Source organism: Neltuma alba, unplaced genomic scaffold, assembly GCF_004799145.2.
Source record: "Neltuma alba isolate B1F8T4 unplaced genomic scaffold, ASM479914v2 tig00011398_pilon, whole genome shotgun sequence".
NCBI lineage: Eukaryota > Viridiplantae > Streptophyta > Magnoliopsida > Fabales > Fabaceae > Neltuma > Neltuma alba.
Window position 1 is genome coordinate 621,850 of NW_021636087.1, and position 27,004 is coordinate 648,853.

At 35.2% G+C, this 27,004-nt stretch overlaps 4 protein-coding genes across 4 annotated transcripts; 3 read left to right on the forward strand and 1 right to left on the reverse strand.

The window, feature by feature from the left end:
- Window positions 1–329: 329 nt before the first annotated feature.
- LOC114712869 (ATP phosphoribosyltransferase 2, chloroplastic) lies at window positions 330–6,001 on the forward strand. The gene is made up of 11 exons (XM_028897431.1): window positions 330–758; window positions 1,277–1,336; window positions 2,336–2,449; window positions 3,310–3,375; window positions 3,469–3,576; window positions 3,676–3,759; window positions 4,145–4,246; window positions 4,368–4,481; window positions 4,569–4,649; window positions 4,845–4,964; window positions 5,507–6,001. The coding sequence occupies exons 1-11, from the start codon at window positions 507–509 to the stop codon at window positions 5,600–5,602; spliced, it is 1,197 nt and encodes a 398-aa protein (XP_028753264.1). The 5' UTR covers window positions 330–506; the 3' UTR covers window positions 5,603–6,001.
- A 1,814-nt stretch (window positions 6,002–7,815) lies between these two features.
- Window positions 7,816–11,252, forward strand: LOC114712866 (LRR receptor-like serine/threonine-protein kinase RPK2). The gene has a single exon (XM_028897429.1). The coding sequence runs from the start codon at window positions 7,933–7,935 to the stop codon at window positions 11,056–11,058; it is 3,126 nt and encodes a 1,041-aa protein (XP_028753262.1). The 5' UTR covers window positions 7,816–7,932; the 3' UTR covers window positions 11,059–11,252.
- A 3,904-nt stretch (window positions 11,253–15,156) lies between these two features.
- LOC114712867 (ribosome biogenesis protein BOP1 homolog) lies at window positions 15,157–21,027 on the forward strand. Its single transcript, XM_028897430.1, has 19 exons — window positions 15,157–15,330; window positions 15,694–15,777; window positions 15,867–15,932; window positions 16,064–16,177; window positions 16,277–16,431; window positions 16,671–16,788; window positions 16,915–17,016; window positions 17,135–17,291; window positions 17,419–17,527; window positions 17,607–17,709; window positions 17,833–17,983; window positions 18,064–18,196; window positions 18,316–18,419; window positions 18,985–19,055; window positions 19,154–19,214; window positions 19,662–19,889; window positions 19,999–20,083; window positions 20,237–20,415; window positions 20,665–21,027. Exons 1-19 carry the CDS (start codon window positions 15,247–15,249, stop codon window positions 20,748–20,750), a joined length of 2,190 nt encoding a protein of 729 aa, XP_028753263.1. The 5' UTR covers window positions 15,157–15,246; the 3' UTR covers window positions 20,751–21,027.
- A 1,554-nt stretch (window positions 21,028–22,581) lies between these two features.
- On the reverse strand, window positions 22,582–25,480 carry LOC114712844 (nifU-like protein 2, chloroplastic). Its single transcript, XM_028897398.1, has 4 exons — window positions 25,251–25,480; window positions 25,045–25,156; window positions 23,848–24,158; window positions 22,582–22,950 (listed from the first exon to the last, which is right to left on the reverse strand). Exons 1-4 carry the CDS (start codon window positions 25,332–25,334, stop codon window positions 22,759–22,761), a joined length of 699 nt encoding a protein of 232 aa, XP_028753231.1. The 5' UTR covers window positions 25,335–25,480; the 3' UTR covers window positions 22,582–22,758.
- Between the last annotated feature and the right edge of the window lie 1,524 nt (window positions 25,481–27,004).

The window sequence follows — 27,004 nt, forward strand, 5'->3', positions numbered from 1 at the left end:
AATAATTAATTTTGAATTTTAATAATATTTTAATTGGAATTTGAATATATTGAATTAAATGATGAGTATCATAATTAAATAGTATGTCAGTTGGAAGTTTAAATAGAAAAATCAATAAATACTCTCAAATTTTTATCTATTTTTTCTAAATTCAGCATATGTAATTCAAATTTTATTTGAATGAATAAAAAAAATTATACTCTTGTAAGAAGTAAATCTTGAGTTACCAAAGATTATGTAATTTGTTGGAATTATTATGGTTATATTTATTAAATTTTCTTAGTTATAAAAATTGTGATCTTATTTATTAAACGAGGGACCTAGCTCCACTTGGTTCGCTAGTCGGGAATCGTAACCTTGTAGGATTTCATAAAATAGCAGATAGTCCAAAACACAAAAAAGATATCACCTTCCTCCAAAGGAATCTTCCGCATCTCCCACTGGCGGCGCCGTTTCTGTTTTCTCACATCTCACTGCGTCACCCGTGATCCCCATCTCCGACGTCAATGACTCAATCTCCTTCTGCAATGGCCGTCACTATGTGGGGGATGTCGACCCAGCCTCGTTTTCCAGCAATGTCTTTCCACATTTCCTTCAGATCTCCCATTTCGCGCTGTTACGCTTCGCTCTCTGAATCTCAGTCTCAGGTTGCCGTCACCAACGGGAGCCTCGCTGGCACAGATTCCGAGAGGCATGTGATTCGTCTTGGGTTACCCAGTAAAGGTCGCATGTCTTCTGATACTCTTGAACTTCTCAAGGTACCTTGGGCTTTTCTGCTTCTGCTTTATCAATTTCTTTCTGGAGGCTCAGTGGTTGATGAGAAAATGTCAGAAAATAAGTTTTCTTTTTGTAATTCTTTGGTGGGGTAGTTCCAGAGTCTTCACATATTGCGGTTGAACTAGAACTTGGATATTTTGTTCACTAAGGAAACAGATTAGGCTAGTTTTGCTTGGTTGTCTTCATCCATCCCTCCCTGCTAAGTTGAAGTGCCCCAAAATGCTCTGCACAATTCTTGTGAAGCAAGGAGGCAATATGGGAATCGTGTACAAAGAGAAGATTTTTGTGACCATGACTATATGGCTATGCTTTATGTTCAATTTTCCTTTTAATTTTTATATTCCTAACTGGCCTGGTAATACTAAGTTTTCGTTTGTCAGGAAAAGGAGTAAAGATAAAGTTAGAAGCTAGTTTATATTCACGCATTGTCATCCCTTTACCCTTCAATCTTTTGCAAGCGTAACACCTGACTTTTTTTTAAATGATCTTCCATGTAAAGGATTGTCAACTGTCTGTTAAACAAGTCAATCCCAGACAATATGTAGCTGAAATTCCTCAGGTGTGTTTCTCTTTGCCTTTGATTTGGTTTTTATAGTTTCAATCTTCGTCAGTTAATGATAATGAAAGAATGTGTTCCATGTAGTTTGAGTCCCCACCTACCATATGCAGCACATGCATGCCCGCTTATATTTAAAAACAGTCCATTCATGTGGGCAGATTCTGTTCTTTGCTGCACAGTATAGATATGGAAAAAAATTAAAATTTTTTTATAGAAAAATAAAGTAAAATAAGGACACTTCTGAGTCTAGTGCTCTAGATCCGAAGTAATTCATCAAAAGAACTTGTTGGTTATGTACAATCAGTGGTCACACAAGTCATCTTCAGAGGCGTCACAATGAGTGATGGATAACGATAGTGTACGTATTTCTTTCTTGATTATGATATATACCAAGATATGAAGTATAAAGTGTCAGGGGACTTATTCTATTGCAGCCAATTATTATTGTACTGGCCGCTCCTGCTCCTGCTCCTTAGTAATGATATCCTCATTAATGTCAAGTAGTTATGAATTTGAAGATTCTTGTGATAAATATTGCTTTACTAAATTCTCCTTATTCATCAAAAAGCCTCAATCGCTCTGTATATATAGTGAAGGAGCATCTATCTACAAATTTGCTTTCTTTTTGCTCCCGTCTATGCTACTTCCTTGAATTACATGCTGGGAAACTCACAGATTAGTTGTTGGTCATTCATCCTGGTTGCATGTGAATACCATGATCTGGATTTCTTCCCCTTTGATGAAACATTGCTGAAACCATTGGACCTGCATGGATGATGTAGGAGTAAGGCATATGCACTGGTTGTTTTTTCCATAGCATCTCTGTCCTTTCCTTTGCTTCCTTTTCTAGACTGACCCTGCATCTGATGTGCCGGTAAAAATGCATATAAACTGTTCTCACTATTTTGTATCATATGCTCAAAAGCACTTATTAGTGCTGTTTGCCTGAGACAAGTATAATGGTTACAAATCATATCATTTTAATTTTTTATTTTGTAGCTCTCCAACTTGGAAGTTTGGTTTCAGAGGCCAAAAGACATAGTAAAAAAATTGTTATCTGGAGATCTTGACCTAGGTATTGTGGGTCTTGATACAGTCAGCGAATATGGGCAGGTAAGTTCAAAGATACATGACATAATTGGTTGATTTAAACTAGGCTTCCTGGTATGTGCTTGATACTGTTTCTCTCATGTTAAATATCTGTATTTTTTTTACTCTAGCTATTGAAGTATAAAAACCTGACTGTCACTTGGTTTAAGGTTTCCCTAGTGTGTTCTTTTAGGTACTACTCTACAATTTATTGGTTGTTGATTCTGAATTTTTTCCTAATGGTTGTATGTGGTTCAACTTTGATTAGCGTTCATTTTTATTTTTGGAAACATGACTTTTCCCCCAAAAGAAAGAGGGCATTTCCTTCCCGTTATGAATGCAGCAAAGCTGTCCAATCCCTTTGTACGTCTAACAAATGCACTCCTTTGATGATTGAATAGTTGACAATACACCGTTGGAAGTATGTGCATTTCTAGTGACTGAATACGGCAGAGTATTGCAAAAACAATATTACCACTCCCTTTTGACTTCTTCCTTCTTACCAAAGCCATCATAACTTGTCTATAAAACATTGTTGAAAGTTAGATGATACAACCAGTGCTCATTGATAAAACAAAACAAGTGGCCTCGTGAAAAGGCAACAACCTGGCAATGGGGTAAAAAGGCGTGTGAGCAGTCCAGCAGATTCAGAATAAGGCAGGCTTATTACGCATCTATATCAGGCATATAGATTTGTTTGGTCTACACCTCTGGGGCATATCCTTTGTTTAATTGTTTTACTCTACAGACAGAATGCTAGAATTGGTTGCAATCACCAACCATTGTTTTTGCTCTATGTGCTATATATAGAAATATTTATTAGAGACATTTAATATTAACATGTAATTTGCATTGTCATCCTTGTGTTTTTGCTCTATTTACAGGGGGATGAAGATCTCATGCTAGTTCATGACGCTCTGGAGTATGGAGATTGCCGTTTATCCCTTGCAGTGAGTTAACATTTTGTTGTAGCCTTACTTCCACACGCTGCTTCTGTCGTTGGCCTTTACACCATCTTATATTGACTTACTCCGTTGTTTCAGATTCCCCAATATGGGATTTTTGAAAATATAAATTCACTGAAGGAGCTTGCACAAATGCCTCGGTGGACAGAAGAGAGGCCTCTGCGAGTTGCTACAGGATTCACCTATGTATCTGTTTCATTTTAATGTTACTAAAATTTTCTTTTTTGATAGATTTCCTTCCAGCATCTTTTCATAAAAAGTGGATCATGATCTTGTTTCTTTCAGCTGGGCCCTAAATTTATGCAAGAGAATGGGATTAAGCATGTGTTTTTTTCAACTGCTGATGGAGCACTGGAAGCAGCTCCTGCGGTGAGAGGCGGCTCGTACTTTTGTTGAAAAATTTCCCCCTCTAACTATTTTATGTCATAACTTTATTTTTCCTGTTTGGGGCTCCTGTTGGTTGCTAATTAAACTTTATAGTAGTTGATAGATGCCAGTAAATGGGTTCTGTAGCTTAATTGATAGTGTTTTAATGCTATGTTTATGAGGGAAAATATAAACAAACATGCTCTGAATGTCTAGAAATGTCACAGATGGTATGGCTTAATATTCTTGTGCACATTTGTCTTTGTACCTTGGAACCTGAGATGATATAATAATATATAAGTACCTGCTGTTATCAAACAATTTAGAGGGATGCTAATGGCATTTAGCACAAATGATATTTATCTATTTATTTGTTGCTCTTAATTAGATGGGGATAGCTGATGCTATACTGGACCTTGTGAGTAGTGGGACCACACTGAGAGAAAACAACTTGAAGGAAATTGAAGGCGGAACTGTGTTGGAAAGTCAGGTTAGCAATTGTCTTTTTTCAGCACAATTGATTGGTTCTTCGTAAATTGTAGGCACAAGGCAATTCCTTCTGCTGCGGCATATATCAGATTTGTCTCATTTGTGCTATTGGATTTTTTCAGGCGGCTCTTGTTGCAAGCAGGAAATCCTTGATGCAAAGAAAAGGAGTTCTGGAGACAACTCATGAAATACTTGAAAGATTGGAAGCGCATCTGAGGGCAACTGGGCAGTTTACGGTGCGTATATTGAAATCACAATCCTTTTCCCCCGAACTTCTATTTTATTGGTTCTTCTACTCCTTTTTCTGATGCCATACTTGACAGGTTGTTGCAAACATGAGAGGAAGTAGTGCAGAGGAGGTGGCTGAGAGAATATTGAGTCAGCCATCCTTATCGGGGTTGCAGGTATGATATTGGGTGCAGTCAAAAACCACTGTGCTTGTATCATTTGGGGTATCTGGAGGGAAATCCCTCTGGCATTTACTTCTTGCAATCGCGAACGGTTATTCATATTATGCTTTTGTAGTTATGAGAAGCATCATGTTTTCAACTACAACTCTTAGCCAATTTAAAGAGCTGGACTTGATTGATTTTCTTCAGGGACCTACTGTAAGTCCTGTTTTCTGCAAACGCAATGGGAAGGTATCAGCAGACTACTATGCCATAGTCATATGTGTGCCAAAAAAGCAACTATACAAGTCTGTATTGCAACTGAGAGCGGTGAGTCCAGTTTTCTTTCATGTCTTTATTGGGGTGGTGGGTTTTTGAATGGATGGACAAGGGAGGAGGTATGTTTAAATCAATCATGTCCATTACCTCTCCTGGCATCCAGAGTTATAATTTTTTCCCCCCAACCTGACCTGAAGGTATCGGTTTAGATGACACTATTGTATAGCATTTAGACACATCTTTAATCTAGTATGAAACTTACCTGGACTTGTTTCGGTTTACCTATTTTTTGGTCCATCTGGCTTCTCTGGTCCTGTGGTATGAAAAATAATAGGAGTTCAGTGGTCGTTAGCAAGAGGGTTATGACTTGGGAGCTTCATCTTTATTCTGCTGGATCTTTTCAGAACTGCTTGTCATTGTGTAGGAAAGATAGCGACACAAGGAGTGAACATGTGTTGGATCAACTTTAGCTCATCCCACTCGCTCGCTAGTTTCTTCTTATCCATCTTACATTAGTAGTGCTTACTGTGCATTTAACTTAAGAGCATCTGAATCCCTTAGTTTGGTTTTCCATTTCAACCGATTTGATGCAGATCGGCGGCAGTGGAGTTCTCGTGTCGCCATTGACCTATATTTTCGAAGAGGAAACTCCGAGATGGCGTCAGCTTCTCTCGAAAATCGGGATGTAGCTACTTAGAAGGTGAAATGGTGGAGCCTTTTGTTCTTGTTTTTACTGCTAGCCACCGCAAAGGAAAAGAACTTCCACCTGTGTTGTGAAAGCCTCATGATGAAGATGATGACCAGAGCCCAGCTATAGCTTTGCAAATCCACCGAGGGACATTTAATGTGGCAGGGCTTTCTGTATATGATCCCCTCTCCGTATTCTGCTTGAGGATGATGAACTTCTTAATTCTTGGCCTTTAAGAGTTGTTTCCTAAGTTTCTAGAGATGTTTTAAATTAGTTCATTGTAAATTTATTTTTGATAAAGTAATTTTGGTTTTTGTTGGGAATGTTACCAATCATTTGAGAGTATAAAACTCTTAAGATCATTTTCATCAATAAAATTAGAACTTTCAATCTTATTTAAGAAAAGCCCTGTTACTGGATTCAATCATCATTAGCAATACATATAGTCTAAAAAATTTTATATATTGGATTTTGCACACCAAAATTGGGTTTTAGAAACTGAAAACCAAATACATGCCTTTAAGTTCCAGTTTATTATTCTTTCGGTTCTTAATATAGGATTTAATTGTTAAGTTAATTTTGATTCTAAATACAATATCTGTTTTTCATATTTATCAGTCTTTTCTAAATTACCCTTATGGATATTCTTTCAACCATAATAGTAGAAGAGGGGGTGAGGATATTAAGAAAGATGATTATGGTATTTTAGAAAAAAACATGTTATATTTTTTATAATTAACTAACTTAATTTTTTTAATCTAATTAAATTAGTTAAATAAATGTTATATTGAGAACCGGACGAGTATTAGTTATGAGAAAAATGTTTCAGGTTTATCATCCGTTCATCTATTTATTTATCAGTATAAAAGCAGTAAATAAAAATAAGTACAATCTGACTGGATTTTCTATCAATTTAATAGAAATACTAAAATGTGAAATTAAAATAAAGTGAAATATTACTTTGGCTAAGTTGAAGCAATTTCGTCATTAGGATTCCCTCCTAAACTACGGCTATATATAATGATGTACTCGGTATTTGGATTACTGAAAAAGTGTTTTTAGAAAATATTTTTTAAAATCAAAGTAAATTTTTTTACATATTTATTTTGCACAAAAATAATTTTAAAATCATATTTTTATTTTCACCCAAACTTCGTGTGTGTATAACACACCCCCACACATATATAGAATGGGAGCACTAAAAATGCGTCTAGAATTAAACGTAGTTTTATTATAGTCTCTTAATTCTATAAAATATCTTTTAATCTTTTAATTTTCATATTTTTAATAAAAATGTTAACATTAAAATTTTAAAATGATGAGCTATTAAGTTTAATTTTTAAAAATAATAATAATTGTGATAAAAATATCATTTAATATTAATGATATTAAATCAAATGGCTAAAAAAAATACTTTATGAAGTTAAATAGTTAAATTAAAATTATAAGAGCTAGTTGACTAATATAAAAGCTAGTTAAATTAAAGTTTTATATTAACTTTTTAATATAAGAACTAGTTGACTAATTTAAGTATATTAAGAAAATTAGTTAAGTTAGTTATTTATAATCAATCGATATTTTCTTTTCTAAAATACCTTTCTTAATCATGTGTATTAGCTAAAATTATGATTTAATAAATTTTTTAACATGTACAATTAAATAAGAACTATCTTAAAAAATAAATAAATATGAGAAATAAAATAAATTTTTTTTACTAGCAGATATAAAATAGTTTAAAATCTTATATTTAAAACTAATAAATCAAATGTCAAATCAATTTTTATATTAACCAGAATAAAGAGCAATAATATATTTTTCACAATAAATATATCTGGAAAGATTTTTTTTTTCTCCCCAAAGCTCCCCAAACCTTTTCCCGAAACCCGGTAATCTTTACTTGAATAGCACCAATTGCAAGATGAAGGATTCCAATACTCAAACTGGACGACGAACCTCAGAAATCTCAGCAGCAAATACTATAATCTGATTCAGACTCTGGTCATGAGGTCGTTTCATGTTTTTGTTATTTTCTCTATAAATTAGGGCTGGCTTTTCAACTGAATTCGGTTTTTTCCCACTGAGAGAGTGTCGGACTTGCACAGTTGCCTCCTCTTTTGACTCTGCTACTCTTGACCCAAGCACTCCCATTTCGCTTCTAGTCACTGCCGGCGCCGCCGTCATTTTTCACTGTCGTTTTTTTCCCGGTGGATGATTTGCCGTCGGGGAGATCTAAGCAGTATCGAGAATGTGGCTACCATCATTGACTTACTAATAAATTATTATTCAGAAGGCTGAATTGCTCGCTAGTGGAAACTACATTGTTAATCGAATATGGATCTTCTTCTGGGTCTTCTTCTTCTGGCCTTTGTCTTTCTCTTCACCGCCCATTGCTCAGAAGATATTGCTACTTCTGTCCCTAGTGACGCATTGTCCCTTCTCAGCTTCAAGGACTCCGTCTCTTCCGAATCTTCTGCCCTTCTCGCTGGATGGAGTAAGGAGTCTCCTGAAAGTTACTGTCAATGGCACGGCGTCACCTGCGAGGATAGGCTCTCTGGCAGAGTTATTGCTTTGAACTTGACCGGACTTCGCGGCGGCAAGCTCACTCCTTCCATTGGAGATATGTCTGGGCTTCGAGTTTTGTCCCTTCCCCAAAACACGTTCTCCGGTGAGATCCCGGAGACCCTGGGGAAGCTTCGGCTTCTGGAGGTTCTTGAGCTTCAAGAAAACAATTTTTCCGGAGGGATCCCCAACCAGATAAGCTATCTTCCATCTCTTCGCATTCTTAACCTCTCTAATAATGCTTTGTCCGGCTCCATGCCTGGTAAATTGATTGGCTTTGGAAATGTTAGCGTCATGGACTTGTCGAGCAATCAGCTTTCTGGTCCAATTGTAGATAGCGTCAATAATGTCTTCGAATTTTTGAATCATTTGAAGCTGTCCGACAACTTCCTCACGGGCCAAATTCCGTCCGAAATTGGGAAATTCAGAAATCTGAGGACGCTTTTACTCGATGGGAATATCTTAGAAGGCGCTATCCCTTCTGAGATTGGGTATATGACGGAACTCAGACTTCTAGATGTCTCTAGAAATAGTCTCACTGGAAGAATTCCAAAAGAAATAGCCAACTGCCGGAAACTGTCAGTGCTTGTGTTGACTGATTTAGTCAATGATACTCCTTCTCCGGATGAGAGCTCGGTGAATAGCTTCAGAGGAGAATTCAATGCTTTTGTTGGAAATATTCCGCCGCAGGTAATGTTGCTTTCAAGTTTAGAGATTTTGTGGGCACCAAGAGCGAATCTTGGTGGACGGTTGCCTAGGGGCTGGACAGATTCATGCTCGCTGAGAGTACTCAACTTGGCAGAGAATTATATTATTGGGGGGATACCAGAAACCTTAGGGATTTGCAGAAATTTAACTTTCCTTGACCTGAGCTCTAACAATTTAGTGGGGTATCTTCCTTTAAAGCAACTTCAAGTTCCATGTATGTTGTACTTCAATGTTAGCTGGAATAATTTATCTGGCACCCTTCTAGGATTTGGGAACGAAAGCTGTGATTTAAGCAGAATCCTAGGTGATGCACAAGTTGATATTCTTGTTTGGGAATCTCTGATGGATGCTCTCCCTGGATCAGGTTCAGAAGATGCTGTCGTCATTAACCATGATTTCAGTTGGAATAACTTTACGGGATCTTTACCTTTATTCCTACTGGGAGATACTACAAGGAGCAAGATTTCCTACACGCTATCACTCAGTAATAACAAGTTCAGTGGAACTCTACCATATCATCTGGTTTTGAACTGTAATGATTTCAAGATGTTAAAGGTTAACTTGAGTGTGAACGAACTCTCTGGTGGAAATTTCCAAAAGTTGCTTATTGACTGTTTGCAGTTGACAGAGTTTGAGGCTGCGTACAACCAGATTGGGGGTTCAATTGATCCGCATATTGGTGACCATACAATGCTCCAGCGCCTTGATTTGAGGGGGAACAAACTTACTGGATTTCTGCCTGACCAATTGGGAAACCTGAAAGACATCAAATGGTTGCTTTTAGGGGGGAACAATTTAACTGGAGATATCCCTTCTCAACTTGGTCAATTGGCTTCCCTTGTTGTTTTGGATCTATCTCACAATGCTCTTACTGGCACAATTCCCGTAAGCTTGACAAATGCCACAACTCTTGAATCTCTGTTGCTAGATCACAACAAGCTCAATGGGGAAATACCTTCATCCTTTTCCACTCTTTCCAGTCTTGTTGGTTTTGATGTTTCTTTCAACAACCTTTCTGGTCATATTCCCCATCTCCTTAACCAAATTGATTGTGACTCCTTCAAAGGGAATGTACACCTGCATTCATGCCCTGATCCATATTCTGCCTTACCTGCTTATCTCCCAGTCCCTCTTGAAGTCCAAAATTGGCAGAGACGAAAAAAGTTGAAGACAATAATAATAGCTGTGGTCTCTTCAGTCTCTGTGGTCCTCTGTGTACTAGGAATAGTTTTAGTGATCACTTTTGGAAGGAACAAGTTTGGTCGGCTCAGCAGCCTTCGAAGCAGACTACTAGTGACCTTCCAAGATGTTCCCATTGAACTCAATTACGATAATGTTGTCACAGCCACAGGAAATTTCAGCCTCCAAAATCTAATTGGAACCGGTGGGTTTGGGTCTACTTACAAGGCTGAACTATCCCCTCGTTTCCTCGTTGCCATTAAGAGGTTGTCTATAGGTAAATTCCAAGGCATTCAACAGTTCGAGACAGAGATAAGAACCTTGGGAAGAATCCGACACAAAAACCTTGTCACTCTTATTGGCTACTATGTTGGAGAGGCCGAAATGTTCTTGATATACAACTACCTTTCAGGTGGGAACCTTGAAACTTTCATACACAACAATTCAGATAAAAATATGTTGTGGCCAATTATCTACAAGATAGCAATAGACGTGGCAGAGGCCATAGCTTACCTTCATTACTCCTGTGTTCCTCGCATTGTTCATCGTGACATCAAGCCCAGCAACATCTTACTTGATGATGACTGCAATGCCTACCTTTCAGATTTTGGATTGGCTAGACTCATGGAGGTATCTGAGACCCACGCCACAACTGATGTGGAAGGCACATTTGGGTATGTTGCACCTGAGTATGCCACCACTTGCAGGGTTTCTGACAAAGCAGATGTTTATAGCTTTGGCGTTGTGTTATTAGAGTTGATGTCTGGAAGGAAGTCACTAGATCCATCGTTTTCTGAATATGGAAACGGGTTCAATATTGTGCCGTGGGCTAAGTTGCTAATGACGGAAGGTCGTTCTTCTGAACTGTTTTCACCTGCTCTGTGGGAAGCAGGACCTGAGGAGAAACTGTTGGGGCTTTTGAAAGTTGCATTAATCTGCACGGTGGAGACGCTTTCCATTCGGCCATCGATGAAACAGGTTCTTGAGAGATTGAGACAACTTAAAAGTTGAAAAATTTTCAGAATCATAGCCTACAGTAATATTCGTGTCTGCTTGACTATACTGACCGTGACTCATTCCTCTGAGATACTGACTAGAGAGAAAGTGTGGTCTTCAAGTTCCTTTGCGTCTAGCTAGTTGCTTTGGAGCAACTTTTTCTTGTATATACGAGCAAGATTCAAGTAATCTGCTCTCTCAATTTTAATTACATGGATTCTTTGCTTTCTACTTCAGCAATTCCCATTACTTACAAAATCACTTCATTAATTATTTTATTATTCACATGCAAATGGCTAATTGTTAAAATGTTCAATTTTAATTATTCAAGATTTATGTCATCCAAAAACAATTATTCAAGATTTAGATGGGGGGCTCCTAATGACCACTTAAGTATTATCTTCACTGACGAGAGGTGGGTTGTCATGTAACTTAATACTTACTAATGCGGATGAATTACTCAGAAAGCAAATTTTTGTTCATATGCAGTATCATCAATTTTTTTGACGCAAGTTAAATGCATTTTTTTCTTCCACACATTGCAGGTTCATACGTCATTTTATATTATTAAAATTTGTGCTGGCAAAAACAAAATTAAATTTTTGAAACCTTTGAATGTCCATATCTCACTAATTATTTAATTATTACGGTTTCTTGAGATGGTTTCGTTATAATTTTGAGGTACAATTGAAATTAAAAAAAAAACATAAATCTAAAAAGATAGAAAGAAGAATAGAAATTGCAGGCATAAATCTGGGGAAAATAATTGACACGGCCATACGGGTGAACAAACTTTTGTTCTGGAAAGATTTGTGGACCAAACTTAATGTGCCTCTGTTGGAGGTTTACGGAGATATGATTCTGCTCCGTGTTGCCACTGAAGGTCTATAGAGCCGGGAAAACGGGCCGAGTCCGTCGGGCCGGCCCGTTTAAACCCGTTTAAATCGAGAGCCGGGCTTATATTTTGGAGCATTGAAAGGGAAGTCGGGCTTAAAAGGGCCAGCTTTGTAGGGCCGAAAAATAAACGGGCCGGCCCTGTAGGGCCGCGGGCTGGCCCGTTTAGGCCCGCCAAATTTTTTTTTTTAATTTCTGTCTTTTTTTCTTAACTTAAAAAAGAAAACCCTAATATTTTAAACATAGCATACTCTTAGTTTTACTTATCTTGGCAGCTCACATAGATAGCATTCACAAAAAGAAAAAAAGAATCACTATAGTTGTGGGAAAAATAACCAAAAAAACATGAAAATTGCAAAATTTAAAACTAGGTATATTCATAAAAATATATTGTTATTTATAAGTTGTCAAAACCTATTAAAATACTGTATCTATAATTTTTACAGTCTTTATTTATCATTCTCCCATATTTTTTATACTTGAAATATAATTGATCAAAAAATCTTTTAAACTAAAATAAAGATCTATATCATTTTTATAGTAGAAACAAATTTAGAACTAAGAATGATGGACTCTTTTCTTTTTTGTCGGTATGATAAATGATTATTCTTTATGTATACTATGTTTGTTAGTTAAACTTTTTTGTTAGTTATTTATAATCAAACTAGATCATCCGCATTGTAATTATTTACTGAATTTAATGCTTATTTAGTTGTTTATGTCTGTCCTCTATTTAGTTTGTTTATTCAATAGACTTTATTATACTGTAATATATGTTAGACATGATAATGTTTATATTTGTGACTCAATTTTATTTATATTTATACATTTTATTAGTAATTTTTATTGTTTCATTTTTATTATTTTGATAAAATATACAAAAAAATAATAAAAATTATTTTAATTAAAAAGACCAAAAGCCCGCGGGCTAGCCCGAGCCCGTCATCTCACGGGCCGGGCTTGAAAAAATGACTTATTTTTGAAACTCGGGCTTAAACGGGCCGGCCCTGCAGGGCTGGGCCGGCCCGTTTTCCCAGTACTACTGAAGGAGTCTCCAGTTATATGTTGTTTCTTATTTGCTGGTGCATATGGCGATATCAACTTGGAGGGTGTTTGGATTAGTAAAAAAAATGCTTTTCAAAATCACTTTTTTACGAATCGAAGCAAACTTCTCTACATATTTATTTCATACATCGTAAAAACACTTTTAAAATAATGGTTTTGTTTTCAACCAAATATCTGCTCAATTTGGAAGCAAATTCTAAAAGCAAATATAGCGGAGAAAATGAAATCCTTCTTATGGCTGATTACTCATAGCCAATTTCATATTGCTGCCATTCACCAGGGAAGAGATCATCTTGAAAACAACAATTGTCCTTTTCTTGCTAAGCAGATCTATTTTTTTATTGGAGGTAATCATACTTAAAGTACTATCAGATATTAAAAGTGAGTACCTTTTCCTACAAAAATTTGAATATCAGTTGATCATGTTGTGAAGGACTAGTCTCTTCTGCTAAACCTAACTCCCAGTGGTTAGAAATTGTCCTAATGAAGAGGAAAACTTGATGAATTTACTTAAGAGACTGAAACTTAGTGGATCTATTGTGATTCAAGGGAATCATCCATAGACTCAAACTTTGCTCGGAAAAAGGATTCAAGAAGGTGGAGGCTATCAGTCTGATCACTAGAGACTTAAACGAAAAGCAACCCCGCCCATGATACTTTGCTGGAAGCTTGGTTACTTAAGAGTGTGTTCAGGTGAGTTTTTGGAAAATAAATTTAGAGAAAAAAATTGGATTTTGAGAATAAATTTGGCCATCCAATCCAAACACACACTAGGGGGAATTGGTATGTAACTTTTATATAGACTTTGCTAGATGAAATAAGTTTGCTTTTTGAGGAAACTCCAGCGTAGTTTGCTGAATCACCTATTCATAAAAAGAACTGCAGGCATAAGGTTAAACATTCAAAATACAATTTAGTTTTATAGTTCAATTATTTATCTTATTTGTTTTTAATGTTTTTTGACAAAAGATTTTTTCTTTTGTGACAAAAGTTTATAAAAATACAAATGTATATGCCTACATATACTTAAATATTACCTCCGGTCCTTAATATAATATCCTGTTTGACTTTTATTTTGGTCCTAAATATAAAATCCCAATCCACTTTATCTCTCATATTTATGCATTTTTTTCCAAGATAATCCTTCTAGTAATGGTAGTTTTAACCAATATAGTTGATTAGTAAGGATATTTTAGGAAATGCAACACATATTTATTACAAATAACTAACTTAATTTTTTTTCTTAATCTCCTCAAATTAGTCAACTGGCTCTTATAATTAGGACCGGAGGTAGTAGTTGCTACTCGTTACAAATGTACCTAGATTTTTTTTAAAATACATGAGATGAATAAATTTAAAAAAAAAAGGGTCATGTTAGGTTAGTAAACAGTGGAGTAACAATATTTTGTTCACTATGCCTTTGCGTAAGTGGGCCTTCCATAATGATGTTTATGAAACAAAGTACAACTAACAAAATATATATTTTATAATTTATAAATAGTGTTCTGAGTTGTGAATTTTTTGTTTATCTATAACCGTTATTTTTAAGTTGGATTTTAGCATTATTTAGACTTGTAGAAATAGCTCTTTTTAGTTCTATAACTCTTTAATAGTTATTGTTTTTTTGAAAATTAAACTTAGGAGGTAAGTATTTGAGGATATTTTTGAAAATAGTAAGTTTGAATTAAAATTTTTTTGCCATTCGTTATTATTATTATTATATTCTTTTTTTTTTCAATAAGCATTGTCATTATCATAATCTTTCTTCCTTTTTCTTTTTTAGTTAAAGTATATATTTGGTCTTTTAATTTTATGTAAGGTTTTAATTTGTTCCCTTAACTTTAAAAGGTAAACTTTTAATCCTTTAACTTCAAAATTATTAACTTAAATAATAATTTTTTTAATAATTATAGTTGTCTTGAATATTAAATTCAATATGTTAATATTTAATAATATTTTATCAGTATTTAAGAATTTAATATTATTATTTTTTATTAATAATTTTAGAATTAAAAGATTAAAGGTTTACTTTTTAAAATTAAAGGACTAAAATAAAATTTCGAGTAAGGTTCAAATTACTGAAAGTATACTCTAGTTTTTTTCTTTCACGACCAAGTACTTTTGTTTGGGGCAAAATGTTGTGGCGCCTCCACTGCAGCGGCCAGCTCTCCAAACCCCTTAAACCCTATTGTGTCCCGAAGCTCTGCAATCTTTTCTAGAATAGAGAATAGCACCAAGAGCAGTATGAAGAAGGATTCAAAGCTCGATGACGAACTTCAGAAGTCTCAACAACAGATAGTGGAATCTGGTTCAGACTCTGGTTACGAGGTAGTTTCATGTTTTTGTTATTTTTTGTGGAATAGGTGTTGAAAGATTTTGTCTTTCTAATCTTTCGTGGTTGAAAAGTTACTCTAATGTGCAAGACATCTCATAGGGGTCCTTCACTTCTCGCATAAAATCAGCTCACAGTTCATCTTCACTTTATTTGATACAATACAATTTTCATGCCTTACTGTGCGAGCTACCGTTTCTCTCTCGCTCGGCAGCATAATGATTCAGCTTTAACTGCCGTTTCTGGGTTATGGGCGCATATTACGACCTGGCGCTTTCACTCCCCCCCCAAAAAAATAAATAAAGTAGTCATGTACGGCTGTAAATAGATTAGTTTGAATTCCAACTCTTTGATTTCAGGATTCTTCTCAAGATCATGGGTCAGAGGATTCAGATGCATCATCAGAATTTGAAGATGGAGCTAGTAGTTCATCTGGGGACGAGGTACTTTTCAATTGTATTTGGCGTACTTTGCGGTCTTGCAACGTAATGAAGAATACTTAACCTTTATTGTTTTGGGAAAAATGTTCTAGGATCATTTGGGGGATGATAACTCTGAGGATCCAGAAGCTGGAGAAAGTGGACCGTCTGAAGACGAGGTACATTATCATTGTGTTTAGCAGTATAAGTGTGCAAACTATAATTTGTTTGACGTTTTAAAGATTGTTATCTTGAACTGCACTACTTTTTGCTTAGCTGTTACCAATATGTGTAAGAGTTACCATGGCAGGACTTTATCAACACAGGTGGTAGTCATGCCTTGGGTGATGCCGATGATCAAGAAGATGGAAGTGAAGACTCTGAAATTCATCAGGGATTTGAGAGTGATTCTTCTGAAGATGAGGTTATCATCATATTAATCTTATAGTTGACCTAATTTTGTCCAAGTTATCCTCCTCTAACCAAGCTTGAGCTTGCATGTACTTTATCTTGCCTTTGATAGGTCACTCCCCGAAATACCATTGGAGATGTCCCTTTGAAGTGGTATGAAGACGAACCTCATATTGGATATGATGTCAAGGGAAAGAGGATATTGAAGAGGGAAAAGCAAGACAAATTAGATTCCTTTCTTGCAAGTGCTGATGATCCAAGCAGTTGGTTAGTTTGATATTTCTAATTTTATGCTATTTACTTCATTTGTATTTAGATGAGTTTTTCATGGCAGTTGTCTATTAAGATATCCTTGTCATCCTGTATTGTTTCTCTGGTAATGTATACTTATTTTTTATTCTATTTTGTAATATATATATTTGTGGAAAAATAGGCTTGCTAGTTTTATTGATATTATCTTCTCTTTGGAGAAGCATGTTAAATTCATATCTTCTTGAAAATTGAAGGCGTAAGTTCTATGATGAGGTCAATGATGAGATAGTGGAACTGACTAAAGAAGAGGCCAAAGTTATCTCTAAAATGATCAAGGGTCGAGCACCACATTCTGACTTTGATCCATATCCGGTCTGTAGTTACTATTCATTTTTTATCCTCTCTTTTCAAGGCTTTTAATCTTGTATAATAATATTTTTAGTAATTAGTATATGATATTTTTGTTCTTTAGTTTGATGTGTCACTGAATATTTTCAGGATTATGTTGACTGGTTTAAATGGGATGATGCTATTCATCCATTGTCTAACGCACCTGAACCAAAAAGAAGATTTATACCCTCAAAATGGGAAGCGAGAAAGGTAAGCATGCATTCGTTTCCTTTTCTGGTGTAAAATGATACAACTAGTGTGGAGAAGAATTAAGGCTAGATCAATTGCTGATTTCCTTTGTTATGTGCACACTTGTACAATTGTACAGGTTGTGAAGTATGTTAGAGCAATTCGTAAGGGATTAATAACTTTTGACAAACCAAAGGAGGAAGATGGTCCCTATCTCTTGTGGGGGGATGATTCTGGTTCAACAGAAAAATCGAACCATTTAGCTTACATTCCTGCGCCAAAGCCAAAAGTTCCTGGTACTGATGTGGCTCTGGAGTTCAAAAGCTGAACTTTTATTTATTTATTTTGCCCTAGAAAAGAAATTTAATTGATTTTATTTTGAGGTATTCTTCATAGGAAATATAACTTGATTATGCTTCTTAGGCCATGAGGAGTCTTACAATCCTCCTTTAGAGTACATTCCAACCCAAGAAGAAATCAATTCTTATCAGTTGATGGATGAGGAAGACCGCCCTAAGTTTATTCCTAAAAGGTACTGTGAATTTGGGATGTGCATATTCTTTCCCCTTTTTCACTTTTGTAAGTTTGCTAATAAACATCAATTTTGCCAGGTTTACATCCCTGAGAAGCATCCCTGCATATGAGAACTATGTGCAGGAGCGTTTTGATCGTTGTTTGGATCTATTCTTGTGCCCTCGAGTTCGAAAGAAACGTGTGAGTAAATTACTTGACTGAAAAATAATCAATTTACTTTTTTAAGATGTATAATTTTTTCTAAATCATTTTTTAATCAATATTTTAATTAGTTTGTAATCTATCTTTTTTTATTTGTACCAGCTGAATATTGATCCTGAATCTTTGAAGCCAAAGCTTCCAAGTCGAAAGGATCTTAAGCCTTACCCAGTGGCATGCTATATTGAATACAAAGGTCATGAAGATGCCGTTACATCAATTTCTGTTGAAGCTTCAGGGCAATGGATGGCATCAGGTATGGATGATGATAATATATTTTAGTTCCAGTGAAGTAGGGATGGAGGTGGGTCTCCTTATGTTCTGTTTTCTTTGAAGGTTCAAGTGATGGAACTGTTCGTATCTGGGATGTTCCAACTGGTAGATGTCTTAGACGGTGGGAGGTTGGCGAAGCCATTACCTGTGTTGCTTGGAATCCTTTGCCTGATATGCGTATTCTTGCTGTCTCTGCGTAAGTCTGGTTTGAGCGTGTAAAGTGTTTTTATTTTGTCATAGATACTATGAGGATTTACTCTTGCATTTGCATTAGGATTTGGCATTGTGTATGAATCAATGGAAAATTTTCTGCAGGGGACAAGATTTACTTTTGTTGAATGCTGGTTTGGGGGACGAAGAAGAACAGAAAAAGATTCGTGAGATTCTCCATGTTGAGTCATCTGCACCAGATAACTCAGGTTAGTGTTTGCTGTGATCTCTTTCTTCAACATACACGAAAAACCTGTTTAAAAGAAGGTTCCAAGATTTCCCAATTCGTGGTCCATAAGAATTATAAGATAATACTTACCAATTCATGTGAACAAAGATGTGGTAAGGACAAGGGGAAAAATAGGTAGAACGAGGAACCTCTTTACTGAAAGATTAACAACTGGATTAGTCTAAACATTTAAGGTTGTTTTGCACTACAAAATATGCTTCTACTCTTTTTTTAAAGGTAGTTCAAGGCATGGCAATACGTTATAAGTTTGCTTCAACCTAATGGAATGCAAAGGGCAGCAAAAGCTCATAACTCATCTGCCAACCACTGCTCATCTTTCTGTTCCATGAGCTCAATGTCTGCAGACTGGCTTATGCATTGCCCAACTAAACTTTTAATTGAAGCAGAACAAATTTAAGTTTGGGATTGAAAGTTAACTGATCAATAGGTGATGATATAGGCACAAGATTTAAGTAGGACAGGATTTTTAATGGTCCAAGCCTATTATTCTTTCTTATTTTCTTACCTTTCCTTTGTGTTTACAGATGGAAAAACCCCCAGTGTGAGCTGGCTTCAAGATAATAAGCACGAAGGTTTAAAGTTAAAGCATTTTAAGGTATTTTCTTGCTGGTCTCGAGAATGATTACATTTTAATTTGCTTGTTGGATTGAATTTGTGTAATTTTGTTTGACCCCAATTTATGTGTTCACGTAGACTGTTTCTGCAGTAGAATGGCACCGGAAAGGTGATTACTTTTCAACAGTTATGCCAGCTGATATCCTTTTTACTAGCTGCCTGAGTAATAGGGGTTTTCTTTCATTTCAAGCATAAATTAATAGTTACACATGCCTCATTTATTATTTAATGATAATTGCATTAGCATTTGACATGCCTAATATTGGTGCATCTTGAACATATTTTTCCCACAATTCAACTTGGCTATGTGGTCTTGAGCGCAGTATCAAGTGCAGAGGGCCTTCGACATTCTAATGCACATAAAGAAAAATATCATTTAGGCTTGATATTTTATTTTTCATGCCATGTTACCAATTCAAGTGTCTTAATCCTTGAACATATTAAAAGTAAACTGTACTTATTGGATCTTGTGCCCTTGCTTCTGCTTATATTCTCCTCCTAAGACGATCAATAGTAGCATAAAAGTTTTGAAATACAAACATTTAATCAGGAAATAGCTCTTTGTTTTTCTTAACATGTTCTTTACGTGAATCAAGAGCAGTTCTGATTCACCAGTTATCAAAGAAGCTTACGCAAAAACTTCCATTCAAGTTGCATGGACTTGCTGTTAGGTCAACTTTCCATCCTACCCGTTCCTTCTTCTTTGTTTGTACTAAAAAGACTGTCCGTGTGTATGATCTGTTGAAGACCAAGCTCATTAAAAAGCTTGACACTGGGCTCCGTGAAGCTTCCTCCATTGCTGTTCATCCAGGAGGCACGGTTACTTTTATTATGAGAATCATATTTTGTTAAATACTTTTCCTGTAGCCATATTGTCGGAAGTTAATCATCGTAGTTATTTTCTTCCATGCATTTCCTTTCAGGTGATAATCTGATTGTGGGAAGTAAAGAAGGGAAGATGTGTTGGTTTGATATGGATCTTTCATCTAAACCTTACAGAGTTCTTAAGTAAGTTCTGGCCCAATCTTTTGTGTGCGTCACAATTCAACCCATTAGGGACAAACACTTCAAATACGAGCTATTTATTTGGTTAGCAAAGAATCCTGGCTGGAAATTAATGTCATGGCATGGGTGATCTTAAATACTGTTGCAACTTTACAGGTGTCACCCAAAAGATGTCAACAATGTGGTCTTTCATCGATCATATCCATTGTTTGCTTCGTGTTCAGATGATAGCACTGCATACGTTTTTCATGGGATGGTCTATTCTGATCTCAATCAAGACCCTCTTATCGTTCCTTTAGAAATTCTCCGTGGCCATGCAAGTTCAAATGGAAGAGGTGAGAATTTCTACTATATACATTTGGTTTGCTCCTGAGGCACAAGGAGGGAATTGAGGTGTTAGAAGATGGGAAAATGACTTATAAGCATCTGCTATTATTCCTTCTAATCCTTAATGTAGGACTGGAGGGAATATTATTTTTTGACGTTTGAAAATTAGGGACATTAATATCATTTTACATTAAACCTTCCGACCATTTTCTTTTGCTATATTTGAGATTGACTTAGTTGGCTTCACTCTATTGCAGGGATACTGGACTGTAAATTCCACCCAAGCCTGCCTTGGTTATTTACTGCTGGTGCGGATAAAGTTATTAGACTCTACTGTCATTAGAGATAATAGGGAAGTTCTATTCAATACGAGTGTATGTGAAAGGTTTATCATTTTCTTTTTAATCACCCTTTGTTTTCAATTTCTGCAATATTCACCAGTCTGCAGAAATTGAAGATCACCCCTCTCTTGGCTCAAGTTTGCTGCAATATGTGTGGGAAATGCCTCATTTTATTGCCGTGAATCAATTTTGTATTAATTATTCCACATGTTGTAAACCAGCATGCAGTAGACCTGTATTCTTTAGACATTTTATAAAATTGATTCCGTGATTTTATAATTTTTCTTCTATTTATATTTTTTTTAGTAAAATCTTTAGGTGAGGGTTGATTATTTTGTCTCTAATTTATTAATTTAACTTTTTTGTAGCAAAAAAAATTATTATAATAGAAAATTTTTATTTGTTTTTGTAAAGAAGCTTTTATCTTCATTTTTGGCTAATGAAAAGGATGTGTGTTACACTAATGTGCACGAAATTGCAAAACGCTGCCAACTGGGCATCAGAATTAATTGATCTAATCAGTTTGCAGACATGGTGGTGTAGTCAAAGGGAAAATACAATCGCAAGACAAGCTCATTCATGTTAAATGGTCATATTTCAGTCTTTCCAAGATTTACATATAAGCAAGCCAAATAAAGTTCTCCAATGCACGCTTGAGTAGTGCCGGCTGAGTTTGCTTCCAAGTGAGTCCTCGAAAATCCGTGCATTTTGTTGCTGGGAATAACCTTTAGCCAGCAATTACAAGCGGTTAGGCGATAATGGAAAATATCATCCAAACCCTCAATTGTGGAATGGCAAACTTCACAAGCCCCATGCTCTTCAGCATTCGGGATGAGAGATCGTCTCATATCAAGCTAGAGAAAAGCTGGCACAAGTTGCATCCCTGGCCACTTCAAGCCTAAGTCCAGGATTTGTTTACATGATGCTTCTTTCAAGTTGTGATAGGCTGACGAATTGCTCAAATTCAGCCAAACGTCTTTTCTCATTTATTTCGATAATTCTGAAACCGATCCCCTGTATTGCTTCTTCTTCTTCTTGGCTTATTTTTCAATTATATTTTTTGCTATATAGGATGACTTATTGATGATCTGGCATCATCTATTGATGATAAGGACAAAATTGTTAAAAACAAAAAAAGTTGGGGATTGAACCCAATTGAAAGTTTGGGGAACGAGTTAAAATACCGAGTTATAATTGAGGAACTGCGTTTCAAAACTTTAAAGATTAAAAGATTAATTATTTTTACAAATTTTGAAAATAAAATACAGATTTATATACCTTCAATAAAATTAAAAATTAAACCTAATTTTCCAGTCAAACAAAAATAAAGTAATAAAACTATTCGTTGATTCCTTATGTTGAAAATTAGAGTACAACTTACTAATCTATTCGAAACCAACCCCATCACCTATTTGGCTAATCATTTAATTTAGACTTTTCTCCCAAACGAGGAGTTCGTACATGACAATTGATGCGCATATACGCACATGCATGCAATCTTAATGCCATGTTGTTAAGAATGCCAAGATATTCCTTTGATCTTATTTATAAATTACTTTCAATATGTTTTACATAGACTTAAAAAAAAATTAAATTCCATTAATTCTCATTTAAAATTCAACTTTTCAACTTGATTTCTTTTTGATATACATTATATCTCATATAAACAAAATCAACATCATAATAAATGAAAAATAAAATTATACATCCATAAAAAAAATTCTTTCAATGCCCTATAAATAAGATCAAAAAATGTCTTCTTTTTTACCAAAAGACTAACTTGCAATGGAGTTGCATGCAACACCTGAAGTTAGCTATAAAAACACAAGATAATTTCGCTCTAATAACGAACCCTTTATTCCATTTCTCGTGAAAGCATTTGAGTATTGAATTTATCCAAGAAATATTTCATCCTGCAGCTATATAAATACTATACAAATATGAAGTTGAAATTTGGGACGTCTCATTTGTGCGTCTTGTCCCCAAACAATTACAATTATCATCATAGGATCAAGACAAAAGCTGAACCGCGGCAATGGTAGGTATTTTTTCTCGCAATTTTTGTGTAACAGCAACACGCACAGTCATAACACCAGCAGCTGGACCTGTGATCCGGACCTTCACAATTGGCTCTTCAATGGCTACCAGCTCAAGAGTCCCATGAGCTGCTCCAACCAGGTACGGCCTTATTTCCTCCAACGCCTGAAGCAGTTGTTAATTGAACCACATTAACAACTAATGCGAACATTGAACGACAAGCATTTTACAAGAGAGATAGAAAATTCTCCCATGGCAATAGTGATCAAACTAGTCTTGACTTATTGATGAAATAGAAAGTATTCTAGAAAGCATTTACTGATTTGTGGATACGAGATCAGGAATCTTGCTTAGCTCATAACTGGAGGGTTTTACAACATGAATAATCCTCGGAAGTCGCTTCACGGTTTTATATTTTCTATTACATGACGAACAGTAACATCAAATTTTCAACCTTTGCCTTGATTTCTTTTCTAATTAATTACCAGGTATTAATCCATCATGTAGCCCCTGTCAGCTTTGATGACAAAAGAAATTACATGATAGGTAGTATTGATATTAAGAATTATAAATTTTAAATAGAATTAATATATTACTATTACAATTTATTACAATACAATATATTTATTACATTTTCTATTTATTATGCCCTTCTCTGCATATCTTTTTTTGTTTTTTTTAATAAAAAGAAAACAGCAAGGCCATTCTATTTCGACAAAATACCCACACCCAAGTTCCATAGCTTTGGGTCCGCTATCCCGATCATGATTTTCCTACCCCCAGAGGGAATCAATAAAAATTCAAAAATAGAATAATTCAATCAATATAAATAGAATAAGAAAGCTTAACCTAACCCCCCTCATCATTTCTTAAATCTCAGAAAAAGAAAACGTCTGTTTCTCTTCAAAGAATACCAAGTTCTCAATCATTATGCCCCTCTCTTTAATTATTGTTCAGGGAAGACAACCTAAACTTTGGAAATTCTATAATATTCAGTCAACCGTAGTTCATAGAAATGCTAGAGAAAACACAAACATAATGTTAGAGCATGTCGTAACTAACCTTCTCAATATTTTCTTCATTTAGCTCAAGGCCAGTTTCTTCATCAGCTACTTGTTCTACTGCCACTATTTCAGGGATCTTTTCCATTAGACGACGCTCAATACCCAGTTTCATAGTAGTAACAGATGCAGGACAGGAGCCGCAAGCTCCTTGTAGCTTCAACCTTACAACATTGCCATCAATTTCATGCAAAGCCACATTCCCCCCATCAGAAATTAGATACGGACGAACTTCATCCAGCACAGCTTCTACGTTATCAGCAGTTATTGGCAATTCCACAGCTGGATCCGGAGTAGCAACAGCCTTCACTACTGAAAAAGGAACATGAAAATAAACCTTGAGGTGTTTGACATTAATTAACTGAAACAGGGAGAAAAAGAGAGTGGATTTAGAATTATGGGCAGACCAAGGCATCTGTGCTACTACATTAAAAGAGGTGTATTGTCGCACATATTGATCAACGGATTCTTATAAAGGTGTAATATATCAAAATTCAAAAGCACTTTATTTGCCATAAATAGTAATAATATATATTTCCAGTTTTAATCTAAATCTATCAAACTAGGAGGTAAATTCAGCTTTTTGTACATGCATCTTCGATTTCCTTCTGGAAATATCAACATAGGAAAACATTACAAGGTCACATCACAACTAACTGTTAAATTCAATTATGAATTTCAACCAGAGGCAATACAATCAGTCTTCCAGGTGCTTCACAATTTAATTTATCAGTTTGGTAAATCAAATAGAGCCAGCTCACTGATTAATTTGAAAGACCTAAAAGGAGAGGAAAAGGATTGAATGGATAAAGGTTTGGCATCTCTAGTTCCTCAATCAAGTTCTATGTTTTACTTTCATTAAAGTTCAACATAATTATTAAGAAACCCCAGACTGATGAGTAGTGCCAATCAACCTTACAATCTATGAGTAATCAAGAAGTATTACATAATCATTTTAAAGAATAAAACAAACGAAGCGACTAATTTCTCAAGGAAAGGGACTTGGAAATGAACATGAAGCGATTTAACTTTTAAACCATCATTCTAACGAATGCAGTGAATATCCGTTTCGGAGTCGTGATTCTTCAACTCAAACCTCACAAGTCTCACCAGCTTTCAGAAATTCAACAACAGCAAACAATACGGCTCGAGATTAAGTGGCGAAATAAAAAACCAAAATCAAAATCAAAGTACTCACCAAGCCGTCGTTTCCCATGTGTCAGACGAACACGGCCAGAGCGCCACAAACTCTGCCGCACCGGAAAACCTCTGTTTTTTAGGTAGACATGGTTGCCAAAAAAGCTTGTACCCTGCGATTAATCAGAAAAGACGAAAATCCGATTAGGAACATGTCGTTTGACAATACAAAATGATTTATGCAACAAAAAGAAGCGGAAAAAAAACCTTTGAGGAACGAGAACAAGAAGGCGATTCTAGGGCTTGTTGGGTCCTGCAGTATGACGGCGTATTCAGAACTACTGCTTGCATCGCTGTTCTGTTTCTAATCAAGTGATGTCAAATGAACTTCAGATGACAAAACGCCGGCAAGTGATCGAGATTCTCTTCCCTTTTACCGTCGGTTTCTCAGCGCACAAACCCGACCCGATGCCAGCAATGATAACCAGAAAATTCAGGCAGCCGTCTCGCGCTATATCTGAGTATCAGGCGTCGCTGTTCGGTGCTTCCGGCTTATTATATTTTATTATTTTATTATTTATTACTATTGTCATTGCTCTTTTTCCCGAAAATTTGCGGATGCGAAATTGACGAGTTCAACCCTCAATTTTGTGTTTTGGGCGATCATATCCCTCAATTGGAATTAGGCTCTTGGCCCAAAGAACCACAACACCCCCTTCTGAGAGACAACACCGAGCTCCAAGTCCAACCCAAGATGCCGACCGTGTTGGTAACAAATGAGTATTATTTTTTAAACTATCATTTTTAATTATATATATTTAAATTATTTTTTAATAAATTTTTTGATAATTAATAAAAATATTTTAAATAAAAATATAAATTTGAGGAATAAAGTTGGTCTTATTTTATGATGCAATTTTATTTTTAGCATAGAGTAGTTGACTTTTTTTCTTCTTTTTATCAGGTTTTATATGCTCCTCCAATCCTTAATATAAAACCTATTTAACTAATTTGATTAGATTAAAAAAGTTAGATAAGTCGGCTAACTGTAAGAAATATGACATATTTTTCCTAAAACATCGTTATCATCTTCTTTAATATCTACCTTTCCTCTTTTACTTGATTATGGTTGAAAGAGTATTTATAGGGGTAATTTAGAAAAAATTGATAAATATGAGAAATAAATCTTATATTTAGAACCAAAATTAACTCAATAAATAGGTCCTATATTAAGAAAGGGAGGATTGCATATACTACTTCAGTTCTTCCACCCTTTTTTTGGCCTTTTGCCATATAATTTTTTCAATTGTTAATACTATATACTACCTCCGGTATTATTTATAAGAGTTAGTTGACTAATTTGAGGAGATTAAGAAAATAAGTTAAATTAGTTATTTATAATAAATACATGTTGTCTTTTTTAAAAGATCCTTACTAATCAAGTATACTGGTTAGAACTAACATTATTAGAATGATTATGTTGAGAAAAAATACATAAATATGAGAAACAAGTAGATTGAAATCTTATTTTTAGGATTAAAATAAAAATCAAACAAGATGTTATATTAAGCACTATAGGTAATATCATTTTGTTTAACCGTAAAAAATGAGCGCTGGATTTTGTGAATTGTTTGGGGTTTCATCATTTCAGGGGTATTTAATCGGCATTTTTTTAGATCAATTAATATAAAAATGTAAAATTTACAATGAATGACTCTATTACTATCAAAATCATAAATAATGAACAATAAGATTTATTGGGGAGAAAGCAATGTAAGACTTTAAGTTGACAAAAAAATTATAAGATTTATTAAATTCAAGTAATATGCTGCTTTACCTAATTAATTACCTAATTAGTTAATAGGTACGGGTACGAGTTTAGTAAAAATTAGAAAAAGAAAAAGAACAAATTCCGCCGTATCAATGAACCGGTTCATTTTGGCCAAAAAAAAAGAAGAGAACCGGTTCATAGAAGATTCGAAGTTTTTGCTGAACCGGTCGGTGTCCACGTTAAAGCTACC